The sequence below is a fragment of the Pieris rapae genome, chromosome 2, assembly GCF_905147795.1.
Source record: "Pieris rapae chromosome 2, ilPieRapa1.1, whole genome shotgun sequence".
NCBI lineage: Eukaryota > Metazoa > Arthropoda > Insecta > Lepidoptera > Pieridae > Pieris > Pieris rapae.
This window is the reverse complement of record NC_059510.1, coordinates 8,405,612-8,431,815: the sequence shown is the minus strand read 5'-3', so window position 1 is coordinate 8,431,815 and position 26,204 is coordinate 8,405,612. Positions and strand designations below refer to the sequence as shown.

Here is a 26,204-nt window from a genome sequence, read left to right as displayed (position 1 = left end):
AAGAGTGCAATTTTAGGTGATCTAATTGGAATAAATGATTTGACTTTGAGATCATTAAGACACTGTTTTTATATTGTTACAGCCGTGTAGCAGATATGTTAGAAGTGGTAGGGGAAAGGGTAGGAGGATGGTGTGGCCGAGATACGAGCTCCCTAAGACACGCGATGCGCACCCGCAAGAGGCCGCATACAGATGTATATGCTAAACTTGATGCTGAAATTACGGTTAGTATATTTAAAAGACGCATTAGTGCAAGAAGTGCTATAGGTGAAAATAGTTCCGGAAAGACTGGGTTAAAAATGCTAGAAAATTTACTAGCGAAGATAGATGACGTCCTACTATCCCATACTCTATTCCAAAAACAATTTGCTAGAACTTTTTAGGCCTGGATGTTAGATCTATTTCGTAAGCATTTGTTTTTTCTAATAGGCATGTAGATCAGCATTCTGTGCCTGACACATAACGCAAGCCAGTTTTCTACCGATGTTTTCCTTTACAAATTAAAAGTCCTATATCGAATCTATGACCTCAGAGATGAGAGCCGCAGACCATTTGGTCAACGCTGCTTCCATACTCTATTGGAGACATGTATGGCCTTTTCTCTATGTAGCCTAAAGTCATGCATTGTTCAATTCAATTACTTTGGTTAAATTAAGCACAGAACGTTATCAAAGATGCAGTGGTGTTTTAAAAACCATTTACTTGTTTTTTGCATTATCTTTTTTTTATATATAGTTATTGTCCGAGATGGAGCACCCAGTCCTGGACTTCCCATGACGTATTTACTTTATAATTCCTTATTGCATAAAATACATTATCTCTGGTCCCTTATCTATACACGAGTTCTTAATAATGTAAATGACCGTTCCGTAATTATAATGATGATAATTATTGCGCAGTTCCCATATCTTGCCTGAAAGCTTTGAATTGTTCTACCATCTTTATTATTACTATACGATGGAAGTAAAGTTAGAATATGATATTTTGTTTATTTGATTTCCACTTCAAAATTATTTTTCGTCTAAAATAATATATTTCATAAAGTTTCGAGACTTAAAAGTATTTACTTACTTTTCATTCAATTTGTAGAGCAAGATTGGCCTAGTGGCTTAAACGAAAAAGTCTCAACTTTAATGCCAAATGTAGGTTTGATCCCGACTATGTAGCAATGCTATGTGCGCACTTAAAACTCGGGAGTACGGTAAAGAAATACATAAGGAAACAGGTCTTAGTTCCTATATGCCGTCAAACACTTACTTGCCTATTAGCAATATCACGAAAGGGATACAAAAATCTGAGCATTCGCCGCTTTTTTTTTTCAATACTTTTTGTGATGTGCTGTAATCCAGTGGCCCACGGGTCAAATATATATTTGCGTCTTTTTCGTCTAAGTATTTCTTCGTAATACAATAATTTGTATAGAAAATAATAGATTCTAAAACATCAAACTAAAAACTGGATCCAATATATTTCGTCTACGTTTCTGTTTCAAGTTTCAATTAAATTGCGTAAGAATATTATATCTAATTAATTCAGTGGAGGCCTCGCATTGATCAATTTAAATGTGTGTAGGGATTAAAGTTGTCTTATGTATTGAAGCAGTTTATTTTGTGTATGTAGACTTTGCTTTGTGTATTATTAATTTCGAATGACAAGATAAAGTTATAAGAGATTAATAATAATAATAATAATTTAATAATGTTTTTATTTAGACAAGAACATCTTCTCTGTATCGCATTAAGAATGGACCAGTGGTGCCACCGCCACAGCCTCCTACGAGACCCTCAGCTGGACTGGCCTGCGCAAGATGTGCTCCGTTATCTAGGGTATGTTTACTTGCCTTTTCTACAAAATAATAATAATAATATATTTATTTTATTTCTCACAAAAACATATACAATAATTGTCATTCTTCTTTGGACCACTGCTATTGCTTAAGTGAGACTGATGCCTGTTAAAGGTTGTGCACCTGTGTTACAGGTCATCAGGCCTCCACCACTTCGGATCGACAAAATGATTATAATACACACTATATTACACTATACTATAATACAAAATAAAACCCTTTAAAAGGTACACCTAAAAAATAAAGTTTTTTTTAATTCACCTGTTACCAAGTAGCGATAAATATGTAATAAAAATAGTATTTAAATTGTATCAATATTTATAATGTTATCGTTAAAAAATAAATAATATTACTTTAAAATGGTCGCATGAAATCTATTGCAAGAAATTCCCAGTATTACACTAAAGAAAGTTTATCGTATGTAACCTTACCTTACCAACTATGTAATAACAACACTGTTGAGCGTTCACCTCAATAACTGTAGTACTTATGTTATCAAAACTCAATATAAATTTATACTCATGTGTGTATGTTTTCACCTGTTATGTTTGATACATTATAGTATACATAAATTTTTGTCTAAGGCCAGGTGATTATATTTTTATAAGTTGAGATTTCGGTATTGTGTTGGCGCGCGTGAGACGACTAATAATTCATTTTGCGTCGTAACTATATGTAAGGTTAGATTGCGTCTGCGCAAAATTGCTGTGTTACATTTGCATATTTTTCATACAAATGCTTTTAGGACATTTTCTTAAATGTATAAATGAGTTTGATAAAATATTATCGTCAATTAAATCATTACATCTATTTTATTTGCAATACAATAAAATCAACGGTATTTACGTATAACTTGAATCAAAGATAATATCATTATAATTAATTCAAATATTTTATAGCAGATGTAAAAAACAAAATATAAGTTGGTATCAACGTGGCAAACTTAGACGCAATAGAACGAAGTGGTAAATAACCAATGGTATGATTATTTTCGCTTCTGGGTTCATTGTTTGGCCCCAAAATATCTTACATCAATCAATAACTATTTGTTTATAAATCATTAATTTAGATTTTTTACTGAATTATTTAATCAGTATGTAATCAGCGTTTATGATAGAAAAAATAAATAAATAAAAAACAGTGGCGCTACAACCTCTTCAATTGGTCTTGGACTCAGATTTCTGAATCTGTTTCATGATCATTTTTAAATCTAATAGGCAAGGTGATCAGCCTCCAGTGCCTGACACACGTCGTAGACTTTTTGGCTTTTTTGACATGTCGGTTTCCTCACGATGTTTTCCTTCACCGTTCGAGCAAATGTAAATGTGCACATAGAAAGATAGTCCATTGATGCACAACAGGAATCGAACCTACGACCTCAGGTATGAGAGTCGCACGCTGAAGCCACTAGGCCAACACTGCTCTTCACGATAGAATACGTGTGCAAAAACGGCCTTGATAAATATTAATTTTATAATTAAAATAGATGGGGATAATAGAATAAAGTCCTAAGCGTCCAATCGCGTAATATCTAAGTCCTATAAAAATTATCGGTTAGATTTTTACTGTTATCATTAATTTGAATATTTATTTCACAGATTTACGATAAGCTTAATAATGATTTATGTATTATATCTTGATAATTGAAAATAAAAAAATAGTCACGTGACTTTCACTTTAAAAAAATACACATATTTTATCTTTTAATTTGTAGCTAAAACCATGTTATGATATTATAATATTTAATTCATATTGTTATAGAAAGAAGTAGTCATTTATGATCATATGAGGGCATTATTTTAGTATGACAAATTTTAACGCGTCTAATACATTTAATACGTTATTTATACAAAATAATTAATTTAAAAACGTATAGACGAGCAGATTATAATGTATCAGTAATTTCTAAACTTATTTAGTTTCGGAAAACAAAACTTTATATTCGATTGCACTCTATTGCACAAGAATTTAATAATAATATAATTAACAAACTTGATCAACAATATGGTGCAACGGGCGGCCTCATTAAGCTTACAGGTAACCCTAATTAAAGACAGTTTAAAAAAGGTATCTTGAGGCAAGAGAGACTCATATATTAATTATATTATTATTAGATTAATTCGACTTAGGGTCCTTCAAAAAAAGAGCGTACCAATGCTTAAAAGGCCGGCAACGCACTCACGAGTCCATGGGCAGCGGTATCACTTAACATCAGGTGAGCCTCCTGCCCGTTTGCCCCATGTTCTATAAAAAAAATATATATGGGAAAATACAATCGATAAAATGTTAGTCTGTAAAGATAACTTTTAAACTTACCAACATAGAAAAAAAATCATGATTTTTGTTTTGATAGTCGTAGCTTAATTACGCGATTGTTTCAAATTTATACCAGTGCTAATAACATAGTATCACGTCTTAAATCGTGTCGGCGATTCGATTCCCGTTAGAGTTAGTTATCCGCCTACGGAGGTATTTCGTTCATCGACCCTCGTGGTTTATTTCAGTTGCGAATATACGCCTTTTCTAGTATTATAGCGATGGCGAATTATCGTGGGAGAAGAATTTTTTTTAATCTTAAGAAATTTTATAATTCTCAGCGTTCCAATTCTATTCTTCCTATCATCGATGACGAAAAAAATGTATTCTCAAAGTATAAGATATTTTAGTTATTTTCCGATGAAGAGATATTCATGGTTATCGAACTTCTGAATCGTTCACCATTCAGTCAGTAAAAATTATCAAATCATTCTTGCTTCTGTAATCTGTTCATTTTTTCTCCATTCCACTGCTTGGTAGTCCATAGTATCAGTAACACCCTTTTAAACCAGACATCTACAATGTTAAAGGATCCACCGACCAAGGATTATCGTAAGTGGACAATTCAAAAGCAATTAGTAGTCAAGTCGAATCTCGCGACGAGGACGAAATTGAGGCTACTTAATCATGAGAGGAAAGATCTATCGAACTATAAACTTAACAAGGTCCACATCCATCCTACATACAAAGTAAAGACCTTCTTTACGTACTTATTAAGAGGTCATGCTGACGGAACTCGATAGTTAATACACGAATTTATATGTAATCGAAAAACCCTGTAGTACGCAGTGGTTTAAATTAGGAATTTTGTTTTACTACAACATTTAATTCATATTCACGTGCGTGCGTGTTCGCTGATACACGAACAGGAAATAAAAAAGACCCTGTAGATTAAAATGACGATTCTAGATCCGCCCTTGGATGCGATAATCATAGACAACGAACGATCGACAGCGCAATTTGTTTGGATTAAAAATGATTTTAAATTACGAATACAATAAGCATTGCGCATTAATACTCAGAAGCCGACTTTTTGTACTCGTTCACCAGTAGGTCAATGACTCAAGGGCGCTAAAAGGCCGCTTGATTGATAAGAAATTTAAAGATCGCTTAGGATATATTAAAATCTAAACAGTAAGTAAAATCTTAATCTAAATAATTTTTTATATAGAGAATGTGCTACTACTTTCAGCAGTTGATTTTACACCAGGCTTACTTATAATAACTATTAAAATGAATTTTCTTAATCTAATGGGAAATGTGAAGAATGTTGTTCATGTAATCATTTATTTATTAATACATAATTTTATTCTGCAATTCATATTTTTTTATAATTAAACCTATTACTATTGTTAATAATAAATTGTTTACAATTAGCGTGGCATACTAAAAAAAGATGGCTGTGATTGACTCAAGTAAACATTAGATTTAATGACGTAAATCTGGCAACACATTATGTTTCAAAATATTATGTTTTGAAAGGAAGACCACGTGGACTGATGAATAATAACATCAATGGCTTTAATTTTAGAGCGGTCAATCTAAATTTAATTGTATGTCCTCGTCGTTCGTTAGTATTATGAGCGGGATGGATAACAGCCTTGTATACGCGTGTATTGTCAACGTATTCCAAATTTAAATGTGGCGTGATTGCCGCGCGCCAACCAGTGAAACTGCTGGTAGGGTTGGCGAAAAGGAAAATTAAGTTAACAATAAACAAAGAGATGTTTTTGTTTATTGTTTGTCAGAAACGTGAAATCCTCTTGTTTTCGGAGGAAATCGTGTTGTAGGAAATTTCTTTATTTAAATATTTATTTGAAACTATCTTCTGGCTTGTTATTGTTTATTTTGGACTAACATAGTTCATATAACATAGTATTAATATAATTTTATTCTTGCCAATATTTTTTATAATTTTCTTAGAGTTGGTCAACCCTTAAGTGACAGTACGTCGACCTATTGACAAATAATACACAAATTGAAATACAATGTATGTATGTCGGTTTGACGATATAGAATGCTCAAGTACCTTTATTATCACTAATTAGTTAATCAAATTACATACTTTAATTGCTTTTTATTTAATATACATTTCTGTCTTTGAATCATTATCAGCTTATTATCCTATTTTATTGTATTCTAGACGTGTATTTTTTCTAATAACTAATTATATATTGAAACGCATTTAAGAAAATAATTTGAATTTAATTTTATTATTATTATTAAACCTTTAATAAAGAATATGTTTAAAAACACATTAAAATTTATTTGCTATAACATATTAGAATAGTTAAGTTATAATACATATTTAAATTCCAGGAGTCATGGCAGGATACAAAGGCAGCGGAATCCAGTGCAGTCATCAACATTCTGGACATTGGCAGGCAGACCTTTGCGAATGGTGGAGTGGTTTCGCGGTATCTCTGCGACCTGGCACAGTGCTTTCAACTGACAAATTTTGATTATGGGGATATCGTCCCTAAGGTAAAACATTAATTCATATTTATATTATTGTGATAAATGGAAGGAAAAAGCGTCGAAGGCTAAATCTTATGCTATGATATTAGGCAGAGAAATAGTAGAAAATTGTTTCAAAGACGACCTGTAGCGACATCTACAATTTGCACTAACGAAATTTTTCCAGCCTTTAAGGCTATATTGACTTAGTCTGTAGACTGATCGAGGATTCTTACTTTAGCTTGGAGAAACAGTACACTAACCTTCCTCCACATTATTGACTTCTGATTGGTTAACGTGACAGACCTGTTATTACTAACCATAACAGTTTAATACAATCTTATCTTGAGCGCTCTAGAGTTTGTCAAAGTTTATTAAGCTAGCTGAAATACGGGGCTCAGTACATTCTGTACTGATATTAAATGCTTGCAACTTTATTTTAATTGCGTAAAACATTTATTATCTTCTTATCCATATATCATGCGTAGCCACAAAGTGTGTTTTGAAGAATTATTGATCCTTCCTGCATCGCAATAGCCGTATTAACTCAAAAATTTCAACCACATCACCTTGATGGCTGGAAGTGTTGCACAGTCCGCTTCACTAAACATTTTCTATTGCGAACGAGCGAAATATAAATCGACTCCCGGTGGGAGTTTTCCCTGGAAGATCCAACCTCCAATTGTTCAAATAAGAGCATACTCCTCCATCAAATATCGGGTATGGGCTGCGACATCTGCCTTTTTGGGCGTCCTGTAGGCTTGTTTAGCCTATAATTTTTTTTTGAGACGATAATAATTTGATGATTTACAGGTGGTAAAAGACGAGCGTTTCCAAAACGCAATAGAAGAGACGATAAAGGAGGAGTTGAATCCGGGAAAGAAAAAAGAAGAGACTAAAAAGGAATCCAGTTATGCGGCGGTTAGAAAGCGAGTTGAGGCGAAAGCTATGAAAGTTCTTCTTGACATCAGCTCGGCCATGTCCACTAATGTGCTAAAGTAAGAAACATTCTAATATTATAAATGGGATCGTTGTTTGTTGTACGTCAATACTTTATAGTGATATAGAGACCCTGAAAATGCGAACGGGGGAACTATATTAAATTTTTTTGTTGCGTCTGCTATTGTGCGAGTAGGCCGACTCCTCCTATCCGTCGCTTTATATACATATAAGACCAAAACAATTTCATTTATTTAGTGCCCAATTAGTAAATGAATAATTTAAGTAAGCCTAAGGCTGTGAAAGAGTTTTTAGTTTTCGATGGATCTGTAGTTATTTTAAAATCCTTAAACGTGAAATAATTACAATTTTAATTACTGTCCCTAGTTTACATCTACCTATAGTCATATTCATACATGTATTATTAAATATTCTTTATGTATATTGTTTCGATAACATATAAAGTATTCAGGAATAGATAAACAAAAATCAAGTACATATTTGCAAACTTCAATTCTATTCATACTAAAGTATGTACGCTACCATATGTTTGAACTTTGAACATTTTCAAATGTAAAACGTTGCCTATATGATATTGCTTCTTATGTTTGACAACGCTGTTGTGATTGTTTCTAGTACTGTGTAAACTGTATATCACAACACTCAAGAAACTATGCAAATTTTGACGTTACAAAGAGTTGGCGCTATATGGAAAGTAGAAATATCTGTATTAGATATAAAAAAAGTTTCTTTCAGACTAGTGCTAGTAATTACATAACACATAATTATGTTTTGAACGCTATGGCGTATAGTCTGTTATTTTCGCTGGACGTACTTATTTTATTCATACAAGCATTCAAGCAACCCCAATACAAAAAAAACGAATTTCTTAGAAAGTTCGGTACGTATAATGCATACAGTCGAATTTGTTATGGGGTAGGACAATAAAGAGAGAAAATAACGTATACAGTCAGCTCCGCAATTAATTAAAAACTTTTTATTACTTAATAGTCGTTATTGATAATAGGTGTTATGCTATGTAGAGTGTATCAGTGTATATGGAAATTAACCTTCGATTTAAAGTTTATCGTTAAATACGCCAATATTTAATTAAATTGTAATCATAGGAAATATACCTACTATAATTATTATAATTATAAAATTATAACAAGAAATAATAATAATAAAAAAACTCGATGACTATTGAATATAATTGTTGGTAATAGTTTTATTATTATTGATTAAAACCAGTGCATATAAACAATTATGTATCTACGCTGGTTTTAATAAATAATAATAATAAAATTATATCCAAGAACAACAGTTACCGGCTCAGAAACGCAATTATGGTACTCAGTATGATAAGCTTATATAAATGATTAAGACAAAAATTCGTGTGATAAAACCTTGCCCTTGTCTTACATGATTGCAAATCACGGCTTTCATAGCGTGATTTCGATAAGAACGTTTATAGTTCAATTTAAATCGGAATATCATTAACTAGTTTCAAGTGATTTTGTAATATTTATCATTATGAAATAAATAAAATATACATACTATTTGGACTTTATTCGTTAACGACCTATGGCCTTGTTATATAACGTTTTTTAACGATGGCGCCGTGTTTTAGAAATGGTAGAGAATTTGACCAATCATAATCAAAAGAAATGTCCCATCATTTAGTGTCACAATCAAGTCTTCGTTTGAACCGATCGAAAATGAGTGAAAAATGATAAGAGTTTATCAAACGCACGCGCATAACAAAATCAAATGATGCGCAGCTGGTTGCAACACACGTAATTGTAATATTAGTAGCGGCACGAAACTCTAGCACTGGCCATTATTGCGCAGAAGTAAAAAATAAGGTACCTGAGTGGGGCTAGCGGAATGAAGAGCGTCGATTGGCTCTCCAGTCGCATTCCGGCCCCCGCACCACAGTACACATGCGCAGCAATCGCCTCCACGTATCGGCCAGCGCTAGACTTACGTGCCTATAATAATACTTGTGTATATTTTTTAGATTAGTGGCGTGGTTATGCCACAAAGCAGTGCGTCGCGTCGCCGGCGGCGGTTGCGGCACCCGAGCGGCGTGCGTTGAGCGTTTACGCCGCGCAAACGCTGCGGGTCTACCGCTCGTCTTCGTGCCTCTTCATAGATCCCACTTTGATTACATTCTGGTCACATTCACGCTGTACCTGACTGGCCTGAGGCCGCCGCTGGTGGCTGCGGGTGATAATATGAGGATACCCTTCTTTGGGTTAGTATAAAAAGTATAGAATTAATAAAATTCTATTTAAAGGTATTTTTTGTGAACTAATTTATTTATGTACAATATCAATTATAGCAATTTCATAGCGCTATCTTCTGCAAAGGTTTTTCTTGGTGTTAAATATTAAATCATTCTAAAATATAGTCAATTAAAAAAAAAAGTAAAAAGATAGTCAATTATTTTTTAAATTGTTTTTTTTTCAGGTGGTTTCTGCGCGGTTGTGGCGCTTTTTATATACGTCGGCGAGTTGACGGCTCAGAATACCACGAAGACCCCATCTATAAATCAGCACTTAGGTAACTACACTGAATTGTTTAAACGCATAACAGAAAACAAAAAAGTTAACCTTTTACGCCCAAACCCAACCTATCTATTTTTGACCATCTGAGATAGACATCTTCATCCAAATATCGATAAAAGTGTGTGTAATAGATATCTGTCGATTCAAACTATCCATGGTAGGATCAGATCGGTGTATGTGGAGAGACCTTTGTATGATATGTTTTATATAGACATGTATATTTTAATATTATTTGAACGGTTTTATTTACTAATTTGGTTTATATTGACAATGAAATATGAGTGTTAAGAGCGAAGAGATTGCATTCTATCCGTCGCCAAAAATTGATTGTCTTCGTAGGGTTTGGTTGTTGGGATTCAGATAGGAGATCGATTGACTATACATATGAGATTGTGGATTAATTATTGGGTTCGGGGTTAACCAGCCTAATACGTATACTGCCAAATCGTTTGGGTATGGGGCATTGTTTTTATAAACAATCTTTTTATCCCTTACTTAGAATAACATATAATAATTTCAAATATATAAAAAAATGCTTAGAATGGTGCCTTACACTTCTTGTTCCACAAGCATATAATGATATGTTAACAAAAATTTCGTGTTTTTTAAAGGTGAAATAATATGAAAAGAATTAAACATTACATAACATATGTTGTTTGTATTTTTTACAGGGCTTATATACTAAATAGCTTAGCAGCAAATAATAACCTCGAGTTCTTCATTGAGGGAGGTCGGACGAGGACAGGAAAACCGCAGGCACCTAAAGGTATTATGATTTTTAAGTTACGCTGATTAAACTGTAATATTATATAATTAAAAAATAAACCTAGTGACAAAAAATGTTCTATAGTAGAACATGTCTGTACTTATGTAAGCATTAAAAGACATACTTCCTTGGCGTAACACGATACAACTCTTATTAAAAAAAATTTACCCTATTTTTATTTTTATCTTATTCTACGACACTAATATTTGAAAAAAGGCATTTAAAACATTTAAAGTAATTATAACGCATTATCTAGTTAAAGTTCATTTAAATATTACAAATTTATTTTAAAATGTTGGCTATGCTTACTTCAGTGTGTCGGTCTTTTGTGACGGTGTCCGCGCGCATTGAAAAAATTTAATAATTTTTCCTTAATGCGCCAATAAAAGTATAACTTCAAAAATTGGGTGACAGACATACAGTCATGTATAGACTTTTTATATATGTCGGCGAAATATCTTTATTCCATAAAAATTAACGCTTTAGCTTAAATTACAACCACTACCCAACCAGAAATCTCATACACTCACTTCGTTTTAGCGTCTCATCATCACAATGCTCCACTGAGTACTCATCATACATATAGTACATCATCATCATCATCATTTCCTGTTAATTCCATCATTCCCTGACTATGTATTGGTTGACGGTGTTTGTAATAGACACCTTGATAAATATATAACTTTTATTTGTGTTATTGTCTTATCTCGTACGATTATCATAATATTAACTCCTGTTCTTATTTATATTTTCCGGCTTACTTAAGGATGTGGTGAGATAAGAAATTTCCTAATCAACTTTAGTAAAAAAAAATATAATAAAAAAAAAAATTACTACTTTATTTGAACCATTTCCCAAATATTTATTATTTAATTATTAACATCGACTAATTTTGACCAGTTTTAAGAAATATATATTTATTGGAATTTTTAACAATTTCAGCGGGTATCCTATCAGTTATCCTGGAAGCTTACCTCGAGGGTACCATTGACGATGCATTATTGGTGCCGGTTACTTTGAATTATGACAAATTGGTGGATGGCAATTTCGTGAGGGAGCAACTGGGTATGCCCAAGCAGATGGAGACATTTTGGTCGGCGTTGCGTGGAATTTGGAGCACTTTGAACACTAATCATGGGAGTATAAGAGTGGATTTCAATCAGCCTATATCGTTGAAGGTATGTAATTTTAAATAATAATACTTCCAAATGACTCTGATTTGGACATTGTTTTACCAATTAAAATATATAAATTTTATATCCTACTATAAAAAATCCTATTATAAACGTGAAAGTTGGTATGGTATGGATGAATGTTTGTTACTCTTTTACGTAAAAACGAACGAATGGATTGTTATAAAACTTTATAATATTGATATACATCAGAATAACACATAGGCTACAATGTATAAATTTATTGTGTGAATTGTTCAAAATATCGGGTAAGTAGGAAAAAATCTATCATCTGCGACTTCTGCGAGCTATTCTGGCGTGCGCTGTCAAATCATTATACATAATATGTAAATATATGATGGAAATTTTTATTGGAATTTTAATTATTTCTTGAATTAAAAAATTGAATGGAATTTCAGGAGCTAGTAACGTCCTTCCAAAAGTACAATCACCTAAAGGCTGCTATAGAAAGGCCGCTTACCCCAACAAATAACAATTTGACGATGGACATAGACAGACATATCCTTAACAGTCACAGCAGTTTCTATGGAGCCAATGTCAGTGCCGATCATAAGATGATGGTAGAGGCTATTGGCAGGCATCTGGTGTATGGTATGTTTTAGTACTATTTCTTCTAAATACGATTTTTACTGTTCTATAAAAAAATACGATTTACATATTTATCTAGTTTTTTTCTTTTGAGAAGAAAATCGTTGTTTCCTCATCCTAGTTTCAAACGATAATAATATTACTGTATGAAGTTTGATATTTGACATAACTGGACGAGATTGTGATATACCAAAAAGAAAGTGGTCATAGATCATTTATAACAATAAGCCAACAATATTTTTTAAAGTTATGTTAATAATAGGTTTAGTGAACGACCTGATGTCGCAGCTTAATCAGCCGTTTAATTAACAGCCTAGCCTTTTAATTAAACAGCGCCGTTTAATTGACCTGAAATATATTCATAACAAAACCTAAACCAATGTAGCGATTCCTTCTAAAATCTATCTAATATGTAATTGTGTAGATATATGCATATATGTAGATGGATAAGAAGAGAAGATGATCGCTTGAACCATATTTAAATTTTAAATTTCTATTTTAAAATGGTATTGGAATAATGTTCACTAATTATTTGAATTTATTTATTGATTTTCACTTGGATATAAAAAGAAGAAATCGTTCTAAAGCGATAAGGCCACCAATTGCTTTTTATTAAATAATGTTTAATTTTATTTTCCTTTTATGTAATGCAACGAAGTGTTAATAAATAAATAAATAAAATAAAAAGTTATTAGGCCTTATAACTAAAAGCGATTTTTTTGAATGAATAGATGCAGCCGTATCAACACCGTTAATGTGCACGAACGTAGTCGCGTACGTCCTCCTAACAGAACAAAGGGCCGGCTGCACATTGAAACAACTTCTCGATAGTTTTGAGGCGAGATCGCGTACTCTCGTGAGGGAAGGACGTGATCTCGGATACGCGGGCGACTCGAGGACTGTATTGAAACATGCTGTAAGCTTTTTTAATTTATCTTAGTACTTTTGATCCTATTTATTGTTTTTTTTATAAAGGTAATAAACGCCACTTCTTTAAGTCCTTTTATAGGTGAGATGATTTTATTTTTCATTTTTGGTTGACGTATACTGACGAATTTGGTGTTCGAAAATCCGAAGGATTATCGAGTTCACCTATGAAACCGTCAAATGAAACGCGCTCACTTTCAGTGACAAAGAACGACTAATTTATTTAAATACATCACAGATACAATAGACCACAGTAATACACTTTGACACAACCATCACTAGGTGGCGCCACTTGTACCCTTTTTATATTTTGATACTTTCAACAAACAGGATGTCGGCTTTTGGCTGGCACCTGTAAAAAAATCTTGACTTTAAATATTTCTGATACAGATGGACATGTTGGGCCGCGGTGTAGTATCCCGCGACGAGAACCGAGTACGAGCACAATGTTCTGTGGCAGCTGCGCTTGAGTTGTCCTACTACGCTAATTCCGTTGTGGCACATTATGCCGCACCCGCTATAGTTGGTAAGTTTTGAAAAAGTTAAATCATCCTGTAGGGCACCTTGTTTTTTTCTTATAAACATATTTATTTGACAGTACGTTATATAGGATTATTTAGGATTTGAAATATTTATTTATGTGGGGTATGTAGCAGATTTTACACGCAATAACTTCATAAATATATTTATCAATGTTTACTAGATCTAACATTGTATATCTACAGCATATGTTATATACTATATTTTATAAAATATATGACAAAAAATAAAGTAAACTAGTAGTAGTATACATAAATGTTACAAAAAATCTTTATAATAAACATATTGTAATTCTAGTTTTAGAGTTTGCAATAAGCAAAAATTACGAGTAGTACAGATCAGGTATCAGATATGCACTAATAAAGACCTAATTCCACAATGGAATGGACTTTTTAGCAACCGATTTCATACACATTTGATTGTCGCAGTTAATTTAATTTTATATTTCTTTCTTATATTCCATCCAATAATTACTTCTTTGTAATATTGATTTATTTATTTCTTTTTATAGTAACGGCACTGGAAAGTATACTCGCCGAACCGGACGCGGACGCAGCGTACGTACGACACAACGAGCTAATGACGCGTTCGTTGGAACTTTGCGGGATTATGGGACATGAGTTTATACTGAACGCTCCATGTCAACGCACGGAGGAGAGAATACAGGACGCTTTGGCTTCATTGGTGCAGAGCGATGTTCTGTGTACTATACAGGTACCTTATATAATTGGTTCTCTATGAAATGTTCTTTGGGATGAAATGAATTTCCAAAAATTTTTCTATGTTTCTACGGCATTGATTTTGATATGTTTTATTATGTAGTAGAAATGTTTGTTATGATTTTACTCTAAAACTACTTGGCCGATATTATTATTGTATTATATTTGATTAAGTAGTTTCAGCGTTTACCGATATAGAAAAAGTCATTGTAGCAAAACCGGAATTTCAACATGGCGCACTACAACCATTGGGTCAAATTTGCCCCATATATACATTTTGGTAATAGAAAGATAATAATAATAATATTATTACAGTAATTAAAAGATCGTGCGTACTTACATATTTATTGTTGTGTCAAAATATATCCACGAGTCAAAATACGTTTTCTTTCTTCTTTTAAATAATATTATGTGACTATCACTTGACCTAAAAGTTACAGTTATGTGGCGTCACGTACCGCAAAGTCCCGTTAATTGATAACAATGTTACGTAAAGAAATTTAAAAAAAAATCACGAAACAATAGATAAAAATATTAAACGAATTGTTCCCAGAATGACAATTTACTGGATGAGCAGAGGTGGTCGCAGCGGTTTGCAAAGACATTAGACGAAGACATGGATGATGAGGAGCGACCAGACCCCACCAGGAATATCAAGTACAGGATCTCAAACAAACCAGAGGCTATCACGGAAAGGTACTTTGGTTTTTTAGAGCTATTTAAGTTTATAAAAACATTTTTATCTTCTCTATCTTTTTGGATATGGATGAAAGTATGAGGCAATGCATATTTATTCTCTCTTTACCAGATCAGTCTTCGAAACTATTTATTATAAAAAAATTTCCATAGTTAAAAATATAAAAAATTGATATGGCTAGTTAAATATAAGGTTATTTACTCATTTAGTAAATGACAATACATACAGACGAAGTATGCAAAACGGCAGGATACTATGATAATATAACATGGTAAACCTGTTTATAACCGATAGAATTTCTGTAAGTAAAAGTAACTGGTCTATTTTCAGACGGCGTTTATTACGTACACTCAGGCCGCTATTGGAGGCCTATTCGGCGACTGGAAAATGTTTGAAAAACGCGTCTCAAAAAGATGTGGTTACAGCGACGTTGGACAAACTCACGGAAGATTTTACACAGAATAGAATGTTGTATGGTGAGTATTAAGAGAAATCTGTCATTCATTTGTCAAAAAAGGTCGAACAAATCAGCAAGGCTATTATTTAAGCTGATATTTGTTAAATTTAATACAAATAATTTTTTTATATATTATACATACATACAGGGATACGTACATAAAATAATTTTTCACTGAAATTTTTTCTAAAACGTATTTATAAAATACCATTTAGAACGTTAAATAGTACATATTAAATAGCTTCTCTCGCCGACCATCGTGGTCAGATCATCTATTTAATATTTCAAAATCAAAATCGAAATTCATTTATTCAATTAAGATGCGTCTTAGGGCATGCTTATGAATGTCATAATCGTTTACAAAATTCGCGAAAGAGCAAAACTATTATCAGGCCATCATATTATCAGGTCAACTATTTAATATTATTATAATGAGTCTTATTGCCTATAACGTCAACTATGGCCGCGATGTTGATTTTTTGACAATCTTAAATTAAAACTGTAAACATTATGTACTAACAGCCAGTACGTTTTTGGTTATGTTAACAATCCATTCTTTTTGCTTATTTCCTTCAAAATATCCGTTTGTAGATAATATGGAATAAAACGCTCGCGTACTCCTTGCTATATAGATTTACGATACGTATAAGTATTTTATTTTAAGCATAATTTGTACCAAAATGGGGGATATGAAATAGCTCAGTATGACGACTTCAATTATGAGGTTCATATGTTACGTAAAACAAAGACAATATAAGACATTGTACTTTTTCAGGTGAAGCGGTATCAACAGACGCAATACGCAACTGTTTGCGTGTGTTGCGCCAATCCGGCGTAATAGACATGTATACTGAAAACAAAATCAGGATGATAAGGCCTATCGAACCCACGGGTCAAAGCATCCTAGACCAAGTGCAAAAGTTTAATGTGCAAACGCCCTTATTAGGAAAGTGATATGTGATAAGTGTATAAGTGATAAGTGAAGTGCGGATTTATGTAACAGTGAATGATTCCAATTCTGGTGGTACAACTGACATTACGTGAAATACACCTAAACGCCAAGCAATAAAGTCCTAATTAAAATATATGACAATTAGTAATTTCGCTAATAACGTCTATTGACTTCCTGTAACGCCTCATTTACATTTAGTTATTGTACTTTTGTTAAATGTAAATCCTATTATAATAAGTGGATTTAATGGTAACCATGGTAACCAATACTGCAGTAAGTCCACGATGTTATAAAGAGTATATCTTTCTATGTAAATGGCGCTTTATAGTAGTCATATTAAAGTACAATTTGTTAAAGAACAATTAGGCTTAATTTAGTTAAATTTTAAGCATAGCTAACAATTGGGTTTTGTATTTGATCTGAGACAAGTATTAGCGCTCATTCTTCCAACTGTCAAAATACGTTTAAAGAACTAAAGACACAATGAAACAAATACATGTTCATATTTTTCCATTGTCTACACTACTTGAATTTATGCACTTTCAAAGGATTTAAAAATACCGTAGAAAAATAAGAGTAAAGTAATAGAAAAAAAATTAGCTTCTTTTTTTAATTTTTGCCTGGTAAAGCTTGAGTTTGACAATTTTTTTACGCTACGATACAAAATTCTGTAACAGATATATTTTGTAAAAATTTCTTAGTTTTGCTGTTTTTATACAAACGACACAGACAATACCTAGAAATTCTGACAATGTAATTGAAATTCATTGTAATATTATACTCGAAATTTGACCTTTTTATTCGATTCGTTCGTATCCGCATTTTTATCTCAGTAACTGATAAAAAGTTAATAAAATAGCATAATTTTTAACTCCCAACCAAAAAAATCAACTATTAAAAAATACTGAATGATTTATATATCTCTCTCTTTCGTTTATACTTTTCCTGCATATAAGAATATGTCAGTTTAGGGAATTTCTTGTTAGCAATTAGTATTTTTAATTAGATAAAAAGCTATTTGTTAATTTATTAAGGTGTGGGTTCTATAACCGGTCATACTTTCTATAGCCATTTTGAATTTGTTGTGGGTATTTATAATCCCTTACATATTACACCTTTACTCCATTAAGGGATCACAATGTATAGATAAAGTACCAAATAGCTATGCAATATATAAATTTTTCATTCCAAATACGTTGTAATATAAAAATGTTTCACGACGAATAGCGCCATTTGACATTCGTGAAACGAAACAGTATTGTTTTTCCTACGAATAAGTAATAAATAGTTTATTTGGAACTTATATGGACATTGTGAAACAGACCCTAAATATGATAATTGACTACAGTAAAAACCGATTAAAAATTTAAAATAAAATCACCATCTGAACCCCTTTTTTTAACATAGAAAGTTTCAACATCATATGTTTATTATTTTCTAACAAAAAAGTCATGCGCAGGATCGCATGTAATAGATTTATTTTAACAACAATTAAATTTTCTACTGATAAAATAATAAACAATGTTCTACTACATAGATTATGTTTACTAAAAATCTGTGATTGTAATAAAAAAATATACATCAAAGATCTAATAATATAATTTTAATCATATAAAAAGTGATTGGATACCTATACTTTGGTATTATAAAAGGACTGGAAGTCGAATATGAACAATAAATTTTTGTATGATAACCATTTTACTCTAGATGTATTTGGAACTAAAGTATAATACCAAATTTTTGAACGCCTTGGCCGTGTAAGTGGTGGTAACACGGTAATTGTCAAATTAAAGTATTTATATACTAGATAAAACTAGAAAAATCAAGGGATCTTGGCCACCAGTTTAGGAGAATGTATGAAACCTATATGTATATAATAGATATTTTGTACGACATGTAAGAACAAATAAACTTTGTAATAGTATTTTCGTTTTATTTTTAATATGTTCCCAAAGGCACTCTTATTGTTAACTAACTTTCACCTTTCAAAGGAGCTGGGATGCTCCTCTTTGCAAAGTCTGAAACATATTAGGTCACACTTCAACAGCAGAAGGTACGCAAGGTTGGTGGCTGTAGGGTCTAGGAAAGACGATCATTAGCTTCTTTTTGGGTCCCTGTATTACTCCGCATTGCCTCCACTTAGGAGTGCCCAAATGTGTCACCATGGCCTCATGGTTTTTCTCGACTTTTGGGATGACGGGTTCGAGGCGCTAATTAAAGAGTTTATTGGCTATTTTATTTTTATTACTTATATATAGGTACAGGGTTGGATTTATAATTTAATACCTTGAATTTTATTATACTGAGTATGTAGGAGTCTCGGGGGACCTTTATTCGAACAACTCCGTGAGATTTGGAGTAATTTATACTGCTTGAGTTGTAATTTAAACTAATTAAATATTTAAAAAAAAATTTCTATATTTTGTGCAATATTAGAAATTTGTAAACGATCCGCCAGTACAGTGTGTTAGTGTTACAGTGCGGATTATTCATTAAAAATCCGTTACTTTTTAGATTTCTTTTGTTTTCTCGTGAATGTGCGTGATTTTATTAGAATTTTTTTAAACTTGGTCAACTATGCTTTGTAAACGACCGGCTTATGTGGATGACCGAGGACGATGGGCCCGGTTATTGTTAGGTATTATGTTTTGGTTTTTTTATTGAAATAACTGTTTCTGGTACTTGAAATTAGTTAGGGGTGATAAGTATACCCTCCACCATCCCTCCTCCCCGACCTCAAAATCGAGGTATTGAATTGTAAACCTTAACCATTATTTTTAATATTTGTATATTAGGTGTCACAAAGTTCTATTAGGATTAAAGTTCATTTAGGATGAGAACAAAACAATATAGTAATATACTCTTATTTTTATTATAAAATTTATAACAAAATAGAATCACTATTCATAAATAATTTTCAACATTGTACTTATTCATAAATCATAACATTCACATAAATATACTAAAACTTTAATTGCAACCATTTTTGTAAATTCTTTAAACAAACATATTTATATATAGTGCAAGAAGTAATAAGAAATCAAATTAGTAGCATACAATTAATTAGAATAGAAAAACACAACAATAGATTAAGAATATAATAAATATATATTCCAAAACAAAGTAGATTTATTTGTTTTGGAGCAACATCTAAAATAACAATAGAAATATAAATATATATACTGGCTCAATACAATAATTGGTCATCTTCTGTCTAGTTAACTAATCGTTTCAAAAGGACATGCTGTAAATGACATTGATGTTTCCTTTTATGATGTGTGTCTGATTCCAAATGCATTGTTAAATTTTCCCAATCTCCAGCTACTAGATTGCAGAAACCACAGTGGTACAGTCCAGTTTGAATCTAAAATTTAAATAAAACTTACATAATATAATATACAGAAACTATGCCAGTGTTAGCTTTGTACTTCATATTTAGGTGAGTAAAGTCGTGCGTTTAAACTTTAATTCTCGATATTATCACTTTGAATTCAGCTAACGTTTACTTATGTTGATGCACGTGACCGACCCTTGTCAATAAATATCAGTATTCAGTACGTGATTTTTTTCAATTCGTTACAGATGCCGGCACACATCTTGAACAAATGTCCTTGGATGCCGTAGACTAGACGGACTATGGTTATATACTCTATCAACGTTGGATGCGCAGAAGCGATCGCGTGATTGGTAAATCAGTTGACACTTGACGTTTGTGTCCCGCGCTGCGTCCAAATGCGCAGACTTTCTCCCACTCCCTTGTTAAAAGCTCAAGAAGTTAACCGGTATCTGTATCATACTCATAAAAATTTATTAGGAAAGCATAAAATATTGACCAAGTAAAGTTAAAGATCTAACATGTTTCGGGCATAGGGTATATATACCTGTCCCTGTAACTTATACTTAAATTTGCTATACGAGATTTTCAAAATATTTTAATATGCAGTGGGTACTTACCTCTCTAACGAATTCACCTTTCAGTGTAATAACCACGGGAATAAACATTATCGCTTTCACATGTCTGTGACTATCTTTGTGTGTTTGTAGATTTGAAATGTCAACTGTTTCCTTACATGCTTGACATCGTATTAATGAACAATTTACTGTAAACAATAAGTGGCTTATAGACTCTATACAAAGCTCCTCATTTAGAACAGTCCAATTACCAAATGGTCCGGATATTAGCGCGCTTTCATACTCCGTAATGCAATTTACGAAAATCCCATAAGGAACTGTAACAATCTTAATATTAGCTTTCTTACAATTCGCTGGCATTTCATTTCTTAGAAGATTTTTTTTATGACTACTTTCTTCTATGTGTTCTTTAATTCTTTTCAGAGACGATGATATGGTGACATCGCACACGCAGCAGTAAGCACTTTGTTTGGCGAACTTATATTTGATTTTGTTTTTTTTAGCAAGTAACTTTGCTTCTTCCTTAGCTTGGAATGGGTGACGCAGTCCGTCTTCTATTTTGCTTTCTTCTGGTTTAGTTTTGGCTGCATTCGTTTTTTTGTCTTCTTCAGTTTTTATTACGTCATTATGTTTGCTATTATTATTATTATTATCAGTGCACTTTTTGACATCGGTTTCTTTATTTTTAACACATGTAGAATGTTCAATTACAGGCGGCTTTACCTCCTGTTTTATTATTTTGTCAATTCTTGTTTTTATCGAATTTTCGTCTAATTTATTTTTGAGCTCACAGCTTTTACGAAATTGATCCAAATGTGGTGTACTATCAAAATGTAAATCACCGTCCTTAATTGCTAAGATTATATTGCAAACCATACAATGTAAGGTAGTGGTATCAACCTAAAAAAAAATATTATTATTATAATTATTGCGGTAATGCGATTTGCGCTAAACATAAACTATATTTTGTTTTTTTCTATATACAGAGCCATAAAGTTTATTTCTATTATAATACTGTATTCTTTATCATCAAGTATGCAAAATACTGTTATAATACGTTTACTTATTAAGGAAAAAACACAATTGATGACATAAGGATCGACGTATTTAACGTACAGTCAAAATATACTTAACAGTATAACTTACATTTCGGTATACAATTCCGTGTTCCTTCATGTGTACATCTTTTTGAATGAGGTGAAGAATATGCGAAGGCTGCTTTAAATGCACAGATTTATCATTAAATTCTTCACTGCAGAGGCAACAAATTGTGTCTTCGATAAGACCATTCCATGCCTGATTGTCTATAAACATCCGGTCAAAAGCAGTGACGCCTCCATCTACTTCTTTCAAAAGTCCAATTCCTACTTTACGTTCGTGGTTTTTGGATGTAACATGAAGACCTATGTTAACTAAGGTCGGTAGGAGAATATTACAGAATTCGCAATAGTATCCTTTCAATACCTGAAATTATTTAATCAATTAATTGATTAATCATAAAATCATAAATTTAAATCATAATTATGATTAATCATAATTATGATTTAAATATAAATTACACTTTTTTTTTGTTTATTAGTCCTCTAAATGAGTCTAAAATCAATTGTAACTTTACGCCTAAACCCAATAATTAATCCACAATCTCAGACGGTGACAGTCGATCGATCTGCTATCTGCATCCTAATAACCAATCCCTACGAAAAAAAAATCCATTTTTGGCGACGGATAGAATGCAATCTCTTGGCTCCTTACACCCATATATGATAATCAAAAACCAAATAAAGTAAATAAAACCTTACAAATAATATTAAAATATACATGTCTATGTAAAAAACTTATCAAACAGCTTTTTAATTATTTTAAAAACTTGTATAAGTTAAAATCTTAAGACAAGATTTTGGTAAAGTTGAACTGTCATTTTCATACAAAGGTCTATCCACATACACCAATCCGACCTACCATGAATAGCTTGTATCGACAGATGGCTATTACAATCCGTCGATTGGTATTGGCAAACTTTAATAAATATTTGAATTAAGATGTCTATCTCAGATGGTCAAAAATGAATTGGAATAGTTTGGGCGTTATAACTACTTCATTAACTTACGGTTCCTATACCATGTGGGTGTGATTGCTTTATTATACATAGATGAGAACGGGATACTTTAACATGAAATTATCTACATAATCCCGACACAAGTTTATGTTGAAAATAACTTTATTTCTCATAACAAAAAAGTATTTTATTTACATGAGAAACTTTATATTTATTTACAAGCGAGATACACGTCGCCATTAGCCTTCTCAATTTTATTCTACTGACATGTATCTTTAATGTCTTTTTGAATTTGTTAAAAAAATAATAATAAAAGCGCTATTGCGAATTTTAGACGGTAATTGATTAAATAATTGTACACCGTCGTACCCAATAGACTTCATCAAATAATTTGTACGTGGCTTCGACAAGATAAGCAAACTCGCCCGACGAGTATTGCGGGTAGTTGTGTATTTGTTTTAAATGAAAAGCTACTATGGAGAGAGGTTAATATTTTTTCTAAATTAAGATAAAGGTGCTATAAACATATCGTTGTTTAATCGTCATAATTTTGGTTTCTAACGTCAAAAAATTGTATCTAAATAGTGCTTTTATTAATTTATTTTGTAGTGTGATTACAATTTATATTATAAACCTAAAATAACATCATGCTATTACTAATAAGATGGGAGCATTTAAGAGAAACGTTACAAAATATTACGTTGCGTAAAATGTATGCGTGAAAAGTTTCAAAATATTACGCGTTATATTATGTCTTATCTTTTAAAATGGTCTGTGTAGATATCATTGTCTACTAAACAAGTTCCATTAAAACAAAGAATAATTTATAAACACTAAAAAATATAATAAAAGTCCGATAATCAAAATTTTTGGAATTGGTAAAGGTACTTGGTTATCTTTTAACTACTTTATTTTATTTAAATGAAAATATATAATAACAATATATTACTTACTTTACGTATATGATGAAATTTATACTTCTGTACATAGTTGGAATTCTGTAAATTTTCTTTATGCTCAGGCACGTGGATATGATCTTCCGCGTTGTCCTTTAAATGAACTTCACAAAGGAGGCAGTATGAATCAAAACTACCTGTTATTATTGCGTTTTTATGCAACGTTGACATCGTCATTTCTGAAAAATAAATCAAACAATAAAGTTTCAAAAATTATGCCCCTTTTATACTTTTAATGAATATAACGTACCTACTATATTACAATTCAAACGTTAATTTGAATAATAGATTTGAACAATAGATCTCATGAAAGAAACCTTTGCCTCTAAATCACGCTACCGACTGAAGGATGGAGAAAGATGTTACTACAATTGAATTGAGGGTTTAGGTACCTTCAATAAAAAAATTTGCAAAAGATAAAACGAAGTAGAATGTTGCCACGTTAATATTGTAATATTGCAGCGCACTGAAACTTGATGACATTATATCCGATTCAGAACGATGTTTTTAAAATTTAGATATTTATCTTTCATTTAGGTACTATAACTTAGTTAAAGTTTATCATTTTTTGGAATAAAAGTTGAATTAATAATATTTTTTCTTAATTTCAGTGTGAATAACACTGACATTGACAGTTGAGAAAGCAAGTTTGTATCTTTAACGTCGAATGTCGTTCATTAACTGTCAACTGTGTAGTGAAGTGTCTTCCTTCAAGTTCCTACTTCATAGCTCATACTTCATAATCTGTGACTTTTGAGTGTAGTCTCGGTTAACTTGATGTTAGGATGTGTACCGTATAGTGCCTTTATTTATTTTAATAAAATAATTCGACTTTATTTTCTTTTATATACAAAATGTTCTATGCATAGCTAAAGTTGAGTGTAATATTATGATAGTGTGATATAAAAAACAAGCGATTTGTGGCAATATGTATAGGTGTTATAGTGTTTTTGTGCGTTGCCTTCTTGTGAGTTTAATTTTATTAGCTTTGACAAAGGACTGCGTCGAGTCTCTGAAACTAAGTAAGTAACCTGATTTATTTAATAGCCTTAAGGACGAGTCTAAAGTGTTTAAAAGCTTATGCTGACCTGATTTTACCATTCTTGTTTTAATTATTTGATAATGTCTTATTAAAACTCATACAATTATGCTGCAATTAAATTTTTCAGCAAACTCTTAGAACTTAAGTTATTTTTAGAGGTAACTGTATTGAAACGGTAGATTTAGCAGAATAAACATAATACAATTTTTTGATTTCAACAATCAAAATAGGATAATATAGCAATTTTCACCCAATTCTAGCCTTTATATCAATAAAACCAGTGGCAGTTGGTTTGGCCTTTGATTTTTGTCTCTGATTTCTATATTTGCTTAAAAGATTATTTATCTTTAAATGCAAGTGGGTAATCAGCATGCTCCTTCTGATTCACATAGTAAAAGTGTCTAAATTGCTTGTATCAAAAGGAAAATTCATTACTATGCAGCTAACCATATAATGCACTGTTGTATGCTTAACTACTAAGTCAATTTGTGTAATGCATTTGCTTTATGAGTACTAATTTCTTTGACAGTAAAATATTAACTTATTAAATAAAAGTTGTAATTTGAAAGAATTAGCTGAAGTAGCAAAATTTAACAGATTTTTGAAATGAAATTGACATTTGCTAGTACAGTGAGCAGAACCCATTGCATGGTAACTAAACTCAACATCACTTTATTCATAAACATAAACAAGTTCAGTAATGAATGTCAACAGAAAATATGTTAAATTGATTCTAAATTTATTTTTATTACCAGTTTGCAAGTCAAGGGTGTGGAACAAGCAAGTATTGGCAAGAAAGTACCTGCAACTTTTTTTTTAACAAAAGGAGCCAATAACATTAAAATATTTGGGAGAAAATTATTTTATGATATACAGCATAGTAGAAAATAACGTAACCTAGATGAATTTATTATCAGCTTATATTATTCTTAGGAACACTAATTAGGATTTTGTTAAAGACACATTAATAATATGTGATGAGCAGACTAAATAATTATTAAACTCTATACACATTGAAGGTACAACGGACTGTTGTAAAAGCGGCGTATCGCCGGATATCCGTAAAAAGCTTCCGTCGTTGCGAACCACTGACCGCAAATGAGGCTAAATTAATTGCGCCCTCGTGATAATGCAAAATATCATTTAAAATAATTATTTAATAAAAATATTTAGATAGGTATAAAAAATTCAAATTTTACTACTAAAATAATTTATTTTTATTCAGAAATGGATGTTTTTGTTATTGAAAGTCGTAGTCAATGTATACAAAT

The 26,204-nt window shown here is 31.8% G+C and overlaps 3 protein-coding genes across 6 annotated transcripts in view; 2 read left to right on the top strand and 1 right to left on the bottom strand.

Moving 5' to 3' along the window:
* The window catches only part of LOC111002886 (glycerol-3-phosphate acyltransferase 1, mitochondrial), a 34,962-nt gene extending 16,071 nt beyond the window's left edge, over positions 1 to 18,891 (top strand). For all 3 annotated transcript variants that reach the window (XM_022273165.2, XM_022273164.2, XM_022273163.2), the window contains 15 exons: positions 83 to 224; positions 1,713 to 1,826; positions 6,482 to 6,646; positions 7,433 to 7,617; positions 9,579 to 9,815; positions 10,031 to 10,123; positions 10,800 to 10,894; positions 11,837 to 12,072; positions 12,486 to 12,678; positions 13,407 to 13,591; positions 13,993 to 14,128; positions 14,654 to 14,856; positions 15,415 to 15,557; positions 15,889 to 16,034; positions 16,791 to 18,891. In XM_022273165.2, the coding sequence (XP_022128857.2) occupies positions 96 to 224; positions 1,713 to 1,826; positions 6,482 to 6,646; positions 7,433 to 7,617; positions 9,579 to 9,815; positions 10,031 to 10,123; positions 10,800 to 10,894; positions 11,837 to 12,072; positions 12,486 to 12,678; positions 13,407 to 13,591; positions 13,993 to 14,128; positions 14,654 to 14,856; positions 15,415 to 15,557; positions 15,889 to 16,034; positions 16,791 to 16,969 (2,439 nt within the window). In that variant the 5' untranslated portion in view covers positions 83 to 95 and the 3' untranslated portion in view covers positions 16,970 to 18,891. The remainder of the gene's footprint in view (positions 1 to 82; positions 225 to 1,712; positions 1,827 to 6,481; positions 6,647 to 7,432; positions 7,618 to 9,578; positions 9,816 to 10,030; positions 10,124 to 10,799; positions 10,895 to 11,836; positions 12,073 to 12,485; positions 12,679 to 13,406; positions 13,592 to 13,992; positions 14,129 to 14,653; positions 14,857 to 15,414; positions 15,558 to 15,888; positions 16,035 to 16,790) is intronic.
* Positions 18,892 to 19,820: 929 nt separating this feature from the next.
* On the bottom strand, positions 19,821 to 24,300 carry LOC111002901. Of its 2 annotated transcripts, none has more exons than XM_022273187.2 (5): positions 24,142 to 24,300; positions 23,889 to 24,070; positions 22,026 to 22,343; positions 20,922 to 21,779; positions 19,821 to 20,331 (listed from the first exon to the last, which is right to left on the bottom strand). In XM_022273187.2, exons 2-5 carry the CDS (start codon positions 24,066 to 24,068, stop codon positions 20,182 to 20,184), a joined length of 1,506 nt encoding a protein of 501 aa, XP_022128879.2. In that variant the 5' UTR covers positions 24,069 to 24,070; positions 24,142 to 24,300; the 3' UTR covers positions 19,821 to 20,181. The 2 variants fall into 2 exon arrangements, with proteins under 2 accessions (XP_022128879.2, XP_022128880.2); XM_022273188.2 differs by having other exon boundaries at positions 24,146 to 24,269.
* Positions 24,301 to 24,643: 343 nt separating this feature from the next.
* The window catches only part of LOC111002871 (disintegrin and metalloproteinase domain-containing protein 12), a 56,469-nt gene continuing 54,908 nt past the window's right edge, over positions 24,644 to 26,204 (top strand). Inside the window, exon 1 of the mRNA XM_022273135.2 lies at positions 24,644 to 24,913. Within this exon, the coding sequence (XP_022128827.2) occupies positions 24,820 to 24,913 (94 nt within the window). The 5' untranslated portion in view covers positions 24,644 to 24,819. The remainder of the gene's footprint in view (positions 24,914 to 26,204) is intronic.

Bases quoted from the DNA above. Each gene is read 5' to 3' on its own strand.
- LOC111002901 (XM_022273187.2), bottom strand. From the start codon at position 24,068: ATGACGATGTCAACGTTGCATAAAAACGCAATAATAACAGGTAGTTTT. The intron at 21,780-22,025 runs GTAAGTTATACT...ATTTTTTTTTAG, and splicing joins ACGGAATTGTATACCGAAAT to GTTGATACCACTACCTTACA. The intron at 20,332-20,921 runs GTAAGTACCCAC...TTTAAATTTTAG, and splicing joins AAGGTGAATTCGTTAGAGAG to ATTCAAACTGGACTGTACCA.